Source organism: Melanostigma gelatinosum (genome assembly GCF_949748355.1).
Source record: "Melanostigma gelatinosum genome assembly, chromosome: 24".
Lineage (NCBI taxonomy): Eukaryota > Metazoa > Chordata > Actinopteri > Perciformes > Zoarcidae > Melanostigma > Melanostigma gelatinosum.
In genome coordinates, this window is record NC_136657.1 from 6,982,478 (window position 1) to 6,996,205 (window position 13,728).

The window sequence follows — 13,728 nt, forward strand, 5'->3', positions numbered from 1 at the left end:
GCAGGACGGCTGGACACTAAACTTTAATTGTCGCCGCCCGCGGGGGACGTGCCACTTCTCTGAAACAAGTGCACTCTGGCGCGCTCGCCTCGCGCACACTCGCATGCGATTCACACACCGAGGCAGAGGCACACGCGCCGCGTACACGGCCAACGCAATGCAGCACATGCGCAGGACAAAGACGCAGTGAGGACGAGGGCGACTCAAAGTGAGGCACTTGTTGGAAGACGGAGAGTGAAAAAAAAGAGTGTGCAGCCTCAAAAGAAATGTTAAAAATACCCCAAAAGGCAAACAAAAGAATTATCTGCTCTTTGTGTCCTGGTTTTCTTCAGACTGGGTGTGGCTCCTCCTCACGAGCATAACTTCTGTGAGAAATTCTGTTATTAATAAACGTCACACAGCTTTTATTTTCCCCGCTGCGGAGAAGCTGCCTCCCTGAATAAGTCCCCACTGACCAGATTATATGGCAGTTGGTTCGGGAGCGTCAATAAAGTTTCTGCGTCGGGGACTTAATGTACACATAAAAACCAGATTAATTCAGCGCCTCAGTGTGTGACGAATGTAAATCCAAAGTTCACTGCATATATCAGACCAGCCCTGCGAGCAATGAGGACCGTTGGATTACTCTTCTGTACTTCTCCAAGTGAGCAACTCAAATCAATCGCGTGAAATACGACATTGCGAATGATTTCTAACGTGACATGTTGCTCCGTGTCGCCGTGTCTTCCAATTAACTGCTCTGGGAGATGACAATCTCCTGAGAAAATGGCCATCGTGAACCTATAGATAACGCGTGATTCATGTGTTTCACAACACCAGTTGACACCGAAATATTTACGCGGCGTATAAACCGTCTCTCGTGTGTTGGCATTTCCTTTTCCTGGGCATCCATGTTTCGTTTTTTGTTCCCGTCAATATTCATTCGGCTTTTGGGGGATTGCTGGGGTAGCTGCAGGCCATTGATACCTGTTGGCTTTGTTCTCTCGAGGTTTACGGCATTGGATTTATTTTATCTCACCGTGAAATGTGAGGGCTGAACACAACACGTACCGTCACTTTGAGGGTGTAAAGGCTTTCATATTATCTGCTACTGTCACGCTGATTGATTGCATTGACTGATTTAATTGATTGGAGCTACATTTTGTCAGCATCAGCACGACAACCAAACCATTAATTCCAGCGTCACCTCTCAGGGTCAAGGGCCACCCGACATGGACACGATTTACTCTGTAAATCACAGCGTTTACATCATGTTTTGGATAAGTACCATTCCAACATCCTCGCATCAGCCGCTGTTACTTCAGGGATACTTCAGAGGCGGCTTCAACCTCACTTCAACCCAATTAGAAGCACTGACAAACACAACTTTGGCTCTGAGGATCAACAGATCAAGCTTTTGCACGGATTTCTTTGCTACAGAAATTGATTAAATAATCAGCTTGAAAATAGGCCAACGCTGGACATGAACAATATCATCGAAGATGTAAGATCCACTTGTCGTGTATTATTCCCCAAAGTAAATCCACAAGGCATTACAGTCGAGCATTTACCTGTGGAAAAGACTACGTTTCTGGACACCAGCTTGTAATCGACTATGGAGAACTGAGGCAACTCGATCCGCGTCACCCCCGTTACAGCCGACTCGCCTCCTTTCCAGTAGAACTCGATGTCGTCTGTGGTGTAGCCATCTGCACAAATAGAAACGCACACACACACACACACACACACACACATGCACCAAGGTGTAACCATCTGTCTAACCATCACAGGAGACCAAGATATGCAGTGTTGCTGTTCTTCCAACTGGGCTGTCAATTGGGAGGAAGCATGTTTGAAGTTGTCTTCCAAGAAAACGTTGCTTTGAAAGCAAGCGAGTCACTTGAGTTCACAAAAATGTCAAAAGATTTACAAAAATAGCTGACATTTCCTGTCTTTTCATTTTTTATTATTCTAATACAGAGACTATTTGTAACAAATCTGAAAAAAACCTATTGAAAGTGCTCCAATCTTAAAACTGTATTTAAGAAACATTAAATTGAACCTACAAGGACGCCAACGGGATCCTCTGATTGTCTTAAGCCTTGTTTTTCATGTTATTTTAAGACATTCTTGGATCCCGACCAATACACCATTATTGGAGCTTCTACTTTCGTACCTGAGACGGATTTACAACTACTACGAGACCGTGTTGGTGTTCACGTCAGCTTGCATATTGTGCTGACGGCGTTTGGTCTTTGTACTCACAGCTCTCTATCTCCAGAGTGCAGTTCTGTTCGTCCAGCGGATACCGCCTGAGATCCATCATGCATGCTGCTGTTGTAGTTATCCTGAACAAAGAGACACATAGGAGGAATGAGAGGGCGCAGGACAGAATATGTCAGACAATATGGCGTCATATTACCGGCGAGTATTGGCATTGGCATCTTAAAATAAGATGAAGGCACCGCCTCCGAGGTGAAATGCAAAGTGAAAAAGGCAAAGTGAGAATGATTTTAGGATAAGTCTGCCCTGATGAACTGCTTGGCAGTTAGCCACTCGATGTCTTCATTCAGTTGAGACTCATGAGGCTACGAAAAAAAACACATTAGGTGTGAATATTATACAGCTAAAATTAGCAACATATACATGGTGTCTGCAAGATAGAGATGTATTGTTATGATTGTGACTTCCAATATACGTCTCAGTTTGATACATTTATAATATCGATGCTCTTTGAAGCTTGTCTGTTGTTATCACATGAATACATTGTATAAAACATATAAATGAACAAATGAATTGGGAAGCGATTTAATACATTTCTAAAACACAAGTCATGATTCTTATTTTCAAAATAATAGTTAGCGAGCTAGCTAGCCGCTCACATGTAGCAGCAAGGTGACAACTCCACTGTGATGAAGAGTGACATATGATCAAAGAGTATGTGAAGTAATACATATGCTGTGAGGTTGATAGAGTTTATCAAGTAAATGATCAATGGATTGATAATAATCGGTCGTCGCAGCCCTAACAAATCTTGGATACCATGATGTTACGCAGCCTTACCTGGCATCCATTTATTCCATATATCTCCCTCTGCCTTTGATGTCTTGAAAAGCATTGCCAGGCCTATAAGTAGCCCATCAGGCTAAGTGCTATGAACTCCACTTGCATAATCAAGCACGACTGTATGACTGTAAAGTATGAACACTGACGGATGCAAACGCCAGCATGCAAGTCTGCGTGCAAACACACGCACACACTTTTTGTCTCTGCAGTCTAATAATTCAAAGCATGCATCCATATTCATAGGTCTCACGAACTCGTCTGAACCTGCCTGTCGAAAAGATCAATGGAAGTTCAAAACAAGGGCTTTATGAAACAACTATCAAACAGCAGCTGCAAGCTTCACATTGCATTCGGGCACCGTCCAACCTGTTCAGACTACATTTCATGGCAACTGTGGTGGCGTAACAGGGCTTTAAACACATAGAATGAACTGGACACGGGGAGACGTCAGAGAAGGTTCTTGGCCCCGAGCTTCACTGTGTTGCCTGTTGTGTTGCTCGATTGCATGGCCCAGAAATCGCACATTAGATATTATAGATTACATAAACTCACTCCCGGCACTGTGCTGAAAAATACAACAAAAACATGTCGAGTCAGTTAGGTTCTTTCTGTTTTTCTTATTGTACACAAGTGTGTTTTTGCGCCCCCCCCCCCCCCCCCCCCCAAATAGGGGGAGACCCATGCGGATGGCAAAGCAGAACCCACCTGAGGCCGTAGAGAACGGTTCCGTCCGGATGCAGGCGGATCATGCGGTTTTTGACGGTGACTCCGTGGACGAACGACTTCTTGTCGTTGAGGAAGTAGGTGTCGGGGACCCAGAGCTGGTCGGCGACCCTGTTGTCCAGGGTCAAGTTGAGGGGGATCCCTATGTAGGCCAGACGCTTGTCCCTCCAGTACTGTTGGAAATACATGGTCAACGTGTAGTCCTGTGGAGAAAACACGGGAAGAGACAATAAGAGTAGGTCACAGCTGAAACATACGTTTACTTAAATTATACAGACACTGCAGACCTCCAAAGCAAGGGAACCGCTCTGAAATGTTAACTCTGCCCGTTCCCTGCTGTTAGTGCTCCTAATATTTATTTATTTACTTGATTCAAGTAGTATTTGAGCAGAATGGAAGCAGCAGCGGCGATAGAGGACAGAGCCCCTCCCTTCTTCTCTCCACATCACATAATCCACTTATCCAAGCTAACAGTCTCTCTTCTCTATTTCTGTATTTCTCTCAGTCTGTCTGCATCTCTCTCTCTCTCTCCCTCCCTCTCTCTCTCTGGGCCATGCCATGATCTTGCCCGCTGTGGCGTTGAAATGAAACCAGCTGAGCTGGCACCGGCAAAGGCACACATGTCCGTCGGTGCTGCAGATTTCCGGTTCGCCCCAAACGAAAACTATTTAAATAAAACGAGGATTAAAACGGCCACTGCTACGAGCACGGCTTCCCGAAACAAAAAAATGCAGATTACGTAACCGTAGTAGTTGTTTGTCTCAACACTGTTATTACCGGAGCCGAGAAAACACTTTTGCATTTGCACGAGAGAAGAGAATGAAACAGGATTATGGCTGCGTGTTAATTATTTATTCCTTTTGTTATTATTCTTTTTCTAACACTTCATACTCAATGAGCCTGTTTTCCAGGATTGGTGAGCGCACAGAGTGAACAGGGAAGCTCTTAGTCAGCACAGGATCCAGATTGGTCCCCCAGCATGAGGCGGAAAGCTCACTGGCACTGAGCCATTAATGTACCGCGGTGGAACCAGGACCTGTTTGGTGTCCGCAGCCTCCATAGTGATGGAGCCATTCTGCTTGTGGCCAGTTATTACCAATCATGTGGGAATATACTAATATTCCAAAAAATGTGGTATTACAATAGCAATTACCTTTTGTGATTGGAGGATTTGCTGCTTCTCTCTCTTTTATGTCATTATAAAAACAAAATCTTTGGATTTTGGACTGTTGGTTGGACAAAACAAGCAATCTTAAGACGTCATCATGGGCACTTGGAACCATTTTTAACGATATTCTGTTGTTGTTTTTTTAAATCAAAATGTTTTATCAATAGAACAATAAAGTAATCAATGGATCCACCAATGATGAAAATTATCAGAAGTTGCAGCCCCAGAGGTATGTGTGGCAGACAGTGTCTTTCCTTAAAAATCCCACTGGTCATTTTACCAATTAATTGGGTAAAAACACCTCAAATATTACAGTACAGTACCCAGTGAAGTGCCCGCTCTTTCCCCAAATGGTTTCCAATGACGGCTTCTCAGATGGTTCTGTTCAACAAACCATCTGGCAGGTGAGGTGAGTTTGGATCTCGCCTCACCCCAATTTGGACCGGACGCTCACAGACAGTCACTGCAGTAAAGCAACATATACACTGTACAGCTCTGGTGGATGAAACCATGGAGTCAACCATTCCTCTGTTCCTTTAAGTGAATTAATCCATGTCAATTTCCAGGATTTTACGACATAAAGGGCAACAAGCATCATCAGTCACAGCCTCATTAAGGGGGTCAATGTGGATTGATCACAGCCCATCTCCTCCATCACCACCATAGCTTTACCCCCCATCAATCCTTACAAATGACTGTCACACCGCCTCGTTTTGACCCCTTATCACATCACTCTTCCCAGCCCCTAGAGCGGTGTGCATTTCAGTGTCAGCAGGTGGGCAGCGCAGCGAGCGAGCGGCAACAGCGCGCACATGGGTCATAAATGATTCAGATTAACCGTGTAGCCGGTACAAACACGCGGCGAAGGAGCCCTCATCAATGTTGCATGGAGACAATCAAATCGAATTTCAGATGAGGATGAGGAAAACATCCCGCTGACATTGTTCGTCACACAGCACGTGCTCTCCGTCCCCGGCATTACGCGGCGACCGGCTCGTTCATGTAAAGCAATTTGAGTCACTTCAGTGTCATTTTGGAGCCCTCCCTCGGGATGGACCCCGAGGCGGTATATGCGGGGGAATCCCTCACCGACTTCCTTGTACCCCTCCTGCTGCTGCTATAGAATGCTAAAAATAGCTCTGTCCCTTATTGAGCTGGGCTTTTGTTTTTTTATCTCCAAATGACAGCGTTGGTCTTCAATATAAAGGATAATTTCCCCACTGTCTACTATGTTATGCTGCATTGCCTCATAACAGGGTAAGACGGAGGGAACGATAGAGGCCAAACAGTAAAAACGTTTTCCCCTTATGTGACACTGTGACACTGAAGTACACAATCCTTTTTTTGTTTTTTATTGGTGTATATCACATACATTCCCTTGAAGATTTTCTTTCACTTGCACTGAAATATATTTTTAAGAATTTTCTTTTTTCATGCGACATGACATTATTTGCCCAATTATTTTGCGTTGGCCCTTATCTTTGGCTTTTTGGAAAATGCAAAGTGTGAGTGCAGGATGCTTCATTTATTTATTTTTAGATTATTCATGGGTGTGACTCTCTCTCCACCTATTTGAGTGCAAAAAACAAGAGACACAACGTACAATAAACAAAGCTATAGATGGATTCAACTGGTACAGTTAGATTTTTTAGATTTTCTACATATGCTGCGCTAACATCGCTATAATGAACTCTTTTGTCCATGATAATTGTGTAGTGGACATCTGATACCACTTCGTGTAGTGCTCCCTCTTCATAGAGCTGCCCTATCCGTTACAGCGTACGTAGAGCTAGAGCCGGCAGATTGGCGGTGAATCGCCCGTCCTCTCGGCCGGCGGCGCAAACCAGGAAGTGCCAGCTCCGCTTACTCTGAAACTCCCGTGCTCATCACTTCACCCTGCAGCGCGCTCTCTCCTGAGGCCAATTACATTCCATCAGGCAGGAAGCCGGATGCCGGATAAAAGACACGGGGTATATTAAGCCACACTCAGAGCCCACAGACGAAGAAAAAAGATCTGCTCTTTTTTTTTGCTTGGCTGGAAGACCATATACAAATAATTAAGGTCAAAGTTTGTGCATAGGCAATGTCTGATTCCAAGTTGTATGTAATGCAGCGGACAGTCTGTGGACACCTTGGTGACTGCATTGTACTTTATGGGCTTGTTTTCTTACTGGTGCACTCTGAAAATGACGAAAACGAAACAGGCAGCGGGAACATTTGGAGAAAGAGAGATGGAGAGAGATCTTTTCACCTCTCCATAATGACAGATTTTTTCTTCTTCTTTTTGACACCCACACGCATCCGTGGGTGTACGGATGACTGGCTTGTTCAGCCTGTTACTGCAAACTGCATTCACAGCAACCGACTCTGACCTTTTCCCCACGCGAGGAGCGCCAACCGTCTTTGTCACTGTCAGCTAACCTTTCACCTCCACCTCCGAACCTTACGTGAAACCAATTGTCCGACACCAAAACAGCCTTTTTTAAAAAAAAAAAAGCTCCCCGCACATCTTTCAAAGGGATCCATTTGTGAAAGTACAGCACACGCAGATCTATTTCGCCTCGCTCTGATCTCGTCCGAGCACGCGTCGGAGGGCCCCCGGCGCGCAACCACAAACAAACCTCAGAGGTAATTAGTGCGCCTTTATCAGACGATTCAGCATCTGCCAGCGCAGGAGGCCCCCAGCGCCCCGCGAAAAAGGCGCCGGAGTGAGCGGACTCTGGGTCTTTAGATCTTAGAGTCCTCCGCTTCCCTTTACGTCTCCGGTCCGGTGTATTAAGTCCAGTTGAATTCCCAGGGCTGCAGAGGTCATCTTCTACCCGTTCACCTCCGCCTTAGTCACCGCATTCGATGTCTAAACTTGGGCCCTTTGCACCGCAACTTTGTTATCCCTCCACACGCTTGTGATTCACCATAGAGTGCTGTACTATTCAGTTTTTCCTTCTTTGTGTGAGAGAGAAAGCGTCACATCAGGTCTAAAACGTCGGCAGCGTTGTTCTGCAAATCTGCGTTCCTTGTAGAACAGGCTGCATTGGATCCGGGCCTCCTTTCAGCAAAGCAAGCAGTACTTGTCAACTTTTCAAAACAGGTTTTTCCCAGTTTTGGCCGTGGGCGAAGTGGATTCTGCAGCTGAAGTTTAACAGAGATGAATGCATGATGGAGCCGGACAAAATAAAGAAGTAGAGAGAGAGAGAGGGAGGGAGCAGCATTTGTCGGGGGCTGTGCTGTTTCGTGTCGCTCGGTGGATAAACCACGGCGCTGTCACAGTCGGGACAAAAGCGCTCATTATCCGTTTCCCGCTGGAGAAATCCCTCGTGCTGAAGCCGCAGACGGGCCCCGGCGTCGGATGAAAAAGCGTCCACCAAATGTCAAAAAGCTGGTGCGAAAAAAAACAACAAACAGCTTGACCGGTCTTGTTTTGGCTGCAACACTGGATCACAGCCGGGGGGGGGTTGTTCATCTGTGCGTGCTCCCCCGGCGCACTGCTTGGCGGTGAGAAACAGACCGAATTAATTATCTGTTTACGTGTGATCTCCTCCGTCTGATTGCCTGGCCTTCGTGTGCTCTGCGGAGAATAGCAATCGTGGCTTGCAAGCTGACGTTAGCAACTGAACTGGTGGCAAACTAAGCATTCATAAAACAATAGAGTTTATTGTAAAATATGAGATATTGTTTTAAAATTTGTTTATTTATTTACGACTAATTTGCAACTGACAGAGGTGACAAAAGCACAGACGGAGATGGAGGATTAAGGGTAACAAGATCAAAAGTGTAAAGAAATAACGATGAACATACAATGTCAGAAAAGAATGAAAATACCAAGTCGAGGTCTTCAACTTGCTCAGTTTACTGTCGTATCAGACAATAACAACAGCAAATCCTCACAACGGAGTCGCTGTAAATTGGTAATATGTTGTCTTTGCTTGAAAAATGTCACTTCATGTAAATATAACCCGGCAGCAATTATTCCCCCCCCCCCCCCCCAAAAAATGAACTACTAGTATATAAATGTAAATTCTATGAGTTGCTTTGGTTGAAGTTGAAATACAAAAGAACAGCGAGCTCTTGTTTCAAAGCCCTGAGCGCTGGAGAGAGACTGGAAAGTCAAAGCCAGGAGTCACCGGGTGAAGAAACCATTGAGTCATTACTATTGATCAACACCCACACACACACACACACACACACACACACACACACACACACACACACACACACACCTCCCACCAGATGAATAGTGATCATTTTCTAGTATGGTGCAGTAAAAATCTGGCATTTTGTTTTCCCTCTTCAGTAGATCCGGTCAATAAGGAACTGGCGCTGTGTGGAATGATGCTTCCCGCACCGTGACGTTACTGAAGTTACTTTTCCTGCATGTGTGTGTGGCGGGGGGGAACGCGTGGTCACGTCCAGCTTGCAAATTGGCAAATCCAATCAGAGTGCCCCGATGGCGCTCTGCTCAGTGGGGGCCTCATGGGAGGACACGCCTGAAACACTGTGGCTCCAGAGGTTAACAAGCAGAGCTTCCTTCTTGCTGCAATAAAAAAACATTTAAAGTGAGAGTGAGGAGTCCATGCTGTCCTCACTCCATGTGGACTGTATTGATTGCAAGAAGAAAAACCCCACCGTTGCAGCTCTAATCTACCCTCTGTAAGCGAGCCGCAGTCTGAGGATCGCCATTGTTTGGAAGCTGTGTATTGTGTTTTTTCCTTTCTCTCTCTTTTACACCCGGCCCGAGCGGTTCTGCTCGTGTAAGCCAACACAGTGTTGGCAGTGTGTGTGTGTCTGTGTGAGATAAAGACCTTTTTATTGCTTACAGGAAACCCAGCCCAGCCATCTGGGCATCACATAATGGCCTGCGAGGGAAAAATGACGGGATTTACATCAGGACTTCCCTACTACAGCGAGGCAATACACTCTGTGAGCGCCAATGTACAGCAGGACCGTGTGTGCATGTGTGTGTGTGTGTGTTATGCCGCTGAGTAAACACATGAGAAACAGTGTTCAATGTACAGATTCACTCACCATGTTGACTTCTGACACCATGTCTATGCTGGCCACATCTATGCTCATCCCGACTGCAACAGGGGCCCCTGGAACAGATTAAACATGGATATCTATATCTATATTGATATAGGCCTACACCTCTGCACCTGACCACAACACTGTGAATGGCGGCAAAAAATAAAGCTGCCTATAAGGCGTGGAGGGACATTTGATGGAGGCAAACGCGGCAACACATACCTCCAAAGTCCGGCCTCAGTCGGATGTCGTATCCCTTCAGCAGTTTGTCCACCGTCTCCTTCACGAAAGACATGTTGCCCGGTTCGTTGACTCTGGAATGACAGCAGGAACAAGGGGGGAGAGGGGGGGGGGGGGGGGGAGAGGACATCACCTTGACTCCCGTGTCAATCATCCCAGGCAAATAACCTTGACTTCACAGAAAAGACGAAAGCACTCACCTCTTCGCGCAGCACACAATCGAACCGAGGACCAGCGCGGACAAGACGCGGAATTGACGGACCCTGTGCAGAGCAAACATCACCTCTTCCTGTTTTTGTTTTTTATTCCCTCCCTCTCTCTCGCTCTCTCTCCCCCTTTCTCTTTCCCCGTTGTTTATAACAGCAGCAACAGTCGAGACGGTTCCCGGCGCTCTTGAAAATCAGAGTAAATCCATTGATTGCCCGAGAGGAGAAAGTCGACTGAGCAAAGGCGGGGTGGAGGTGAGGGGGGGTACAAGTCAGCAGCCCGCCGCGGATGGAGTCAGATATGAAATGTGGGCAGACATCGCCTCCACCGGCATTGAAAACCCCCCCGGCTCCGCGTTTCTCTGTGCGAGATGAAGAGGCTCTTACGTTGGGGAGCTGAAGCGCATGTTGATGAGGCGGGTGCGCGGCGCTGCTGCTGCTGGCGGTGAAGGCACTCGGCTTGTTCAAATGAGAGACGAAGCTCAACGCTTACACTGTAAAAAAAAAAAGTACCCACCAGTAGCTGCAGTACAGTCTGTTTACTCAGGGTGCTTCTTTTTTTCTTTTTTTTCCGGTAAAGCGTATTATTTCTAATGCAAATTAACTTCTTCCCAATCTGTGACCTGTTCCTAAATTATCCTTTTTTTTAAATAAACTACCAATAAACTATTCATGCGTGTAAACTGGATGGATGTGGGTGTTTAAAGGGTCACTCCAGCTATTTCGCGAGTCACTTTCATTAAGTTGTGCAGCTCACAACAGACAGATTAAAAAAAGAAAGGCAGCAATCAAAGCAGCCGAGGCAGAGATGGTCCCTATAATATTTGACGAGATTCAAAGACACTGGTTCCTACGATTCCCACAATGCAACTCGGGAGCATCTTTTCAGTCAACTCCTCTCGAATGGGTAAATGCTTGCGTGTGCCCAACTCGAATTTGTGACGCAGACTTTTTTCCGGTTAAAAATGTGAAGCCTCGAGCCCAATTCAAGATGATGACATAATTCAGGGTTATTTCTTCTCACAGAAGATGGGGTTTGCGTTTGTATTGATGTTGTTTATGTTGTTTTTTTGTGGGGTTTTTTAAGGTTAAACTTTATTTTTCTTATTATTTTTTTGCCTGTTTGAGTCATGTTATAGCCTAAAAAAAGTAATAAAGCTAGAACAGGTTAAATTATTAAAATAAGAAAAATGCAAAAAATGGAATATAATCCTGAAATAAAATGTGTCCGAAATGAAAGTGAAACTATCTCACAAATTAAAATGAAACTAAAATATTTAATCAATTCATTTTTCCTACACCAAATTGCCTTGTTAAAATGGATATTTTTTAGAGTGCTCCTCACACCATCTGCGTCAATTCCCTTCCCATGAGTTCTCTGTAAAAATGGCGGGACCCGAACTATATCGATGAGGGACAGGTGGCATTTATCAACCAACTCGTCGATGCTTGCAGTTGATCAGCCTGTTCGTCGCCTGTAATGGTCTCTGTTCCTTCTCTAAAATGTGGGGCTCTGCCATCGATTATTTCGGCTGAGGAATATTGAAGTCTCCGGACATTCTGCGGATAATTAGGACCGCTTGCGTGTGCGCGCATCGCTCACCGTTGCAGAAGCTCATTAATAAATAATGTGTGTCTGTGTAGTTGTGGTGACATTTCCTACCTCGTGTCATAGATGGCGAACAACTTCTTGTTTCCGTCAACAGCGTTCCTGGAAGAAAAGGATGATGACATCATTAATGATAGAATAGCGTTTAGCCAATGGAAACGCGTTACAGGCGGGTGATTAGTCACTTCACTAATAACACAAACAAATATCTATTATAAATTAATATTTAATTGAGCTATAAAATGCCCGTTTTAGGTCAAGCTTTCATTGCTTTTAATTTGCATTCATTTATTCAAAGAACCCTCCCTGAATATGTTGTGTGCGTTATTTGTTCTGTGTAATTCAGTTTCTATTCGCAGTATAAAGCAGGCATATAAAACAGCCTGATGCCTGCAGGGCCAATGTTAAAAGGCAGTCTAATTTCCTGTGGGAGCGCCCCCCCCTCCCCCCCCCACACTCCTCCAACCGGTCGGCACGTGAGAGAAGTTTGCCCTCGGGGCTTTCTGCCAGAGAGGGTTTATTTGAACCCAAACCAGCTCTTTTCCTAAAAACCTAACCAGGTAGGGGGTCTTGTGGGGGGAGGGGGGGGGGGGCAACACTTCTCCCAGGTGCGACCGCTCACGAGCTGTCCGTGGTACTGAAAGTCAGCCTCCTCGTGCCGCCGGTGTTTCTCACGCGCCCCGTCCACAGAGCGGACCTCCAGACGGATTAAGAAACGTGGAGGGAGATTATGCATCAGAAGCTCATGATCCGTCTGAAACATGGAACTCGGCTACCCTCTTATGGCAACCGTCAGGATGATAACGACTTTTGGTTGAGACTTCGTTGAGGAGGGCTTAACTGGTGTGTTAACGGGACCTACGTGCTAATTCACGATAGATAAATAAAAACAAAGAACACTGAGTTGAATTAAACCAAATAAATGCTGTTTCTTTCCCCTCACGGGTTTCTTCCTCCGTGACACCGTAATAACAGCAGCGCTGCTTTTTGTGTGCGTCAGATCTCAGTTTCTTTTTTTGGTGATTGTGGTAATCTTCTTTTAGTCTGACATTCTGTCGGACATGTCCCAGTGATTCTCAACCAGGCGTGCTGGTACCGCAGGGGCTACTTCTGCTTGGTAGGTGTGGAAAATGTCCTGCTTCTGTAAATGCAATTGAGCAAACCGACCTAAATAGTTTGAAAACATGATATCTTTATACAATTGATGGTGTTAGATAACGGCCAATTGTTTTCAAATGAACACATTTGGAACATGGCAGGTGGTGTCCATGAAAGGGTTCAGTTAACCTGACATAAAAAGTTTAGTCCGCACTGATATATCCTGATAGAAAGAGCCTAATTTCTCTCCGTTGAATTCAGCGATAGGGTTTAAAAACCCGCACCTGATTTTGTTAACATCTGACATCCCCCCCCCCCCCCAGTCGCGCCGCCAGTGCGCCTCCTCCTCCCAGCCCGCCAATGGAAAGCGCCTATTATCAAATAATTAGCCTTTGTTGCAGCATTCCATTCTCTCGCACCGGCAGTATAGCGGCACATAGCGAGAGACAGACGCGGAGAAGATGTGGAGTGAACCCAGTCTCCTCCGGGGCTCGCGGATACGACCGAGGAGGCAGCGTGTGTGATGCCGCCGCTGCTGCAACACCTCTGGGGGCGATGCAGGAGACGCGGTGCAGCAGGCACTAGAGAGAGGGAGGCGGTGTAGCCTATAGGAGGAGACC

General features: G+C 45.9%; 1 protein-coding gene across 1 annotated transcript in view; it reads right to left on the reverse strand.

Moving 5' to 3' along the window:
* The window catches only part of gabrb3 (gamma-aminobutyric acid type A receptor subunit beta3), a gene marked incomplete at its 3' end in the record, with an annotated part of 34,671 nt that overhangs the window by 10,222 nt on the left and 10,721 nt on the right, over window positions 1-13,728 (reverse strand). The window contains exons 2-7 of the mRNA XM_079296625.1: window positions 12,065-12,112; window positions 10,178-10,269; window positions 9,959-10,026; window positions 3,751-3,971; window positions 2,245-2,327; window positions 1,551-1,688 (exon numbers count right to left, since the gene is read on the reverse strand). Of these exons, the coding sequence (XP_079152751.1) occupies window positions 1,551-1,688; window positions 2,245-2,327; window positions 3,751-3,971; window positions 9,959-10,026; window positions 10,178-10,269; window positions 12,065-12,112 (650 nt within the window). The remainder of the gene's footprint in view (window positions 1-1,550; window positions 1,689-2,244; window positions 2,328-3,750; window positions 3,972-9,958; window positions 10,027-10,177; window positions 10,270-12,064; window positions 12,113-13,728) is intronic.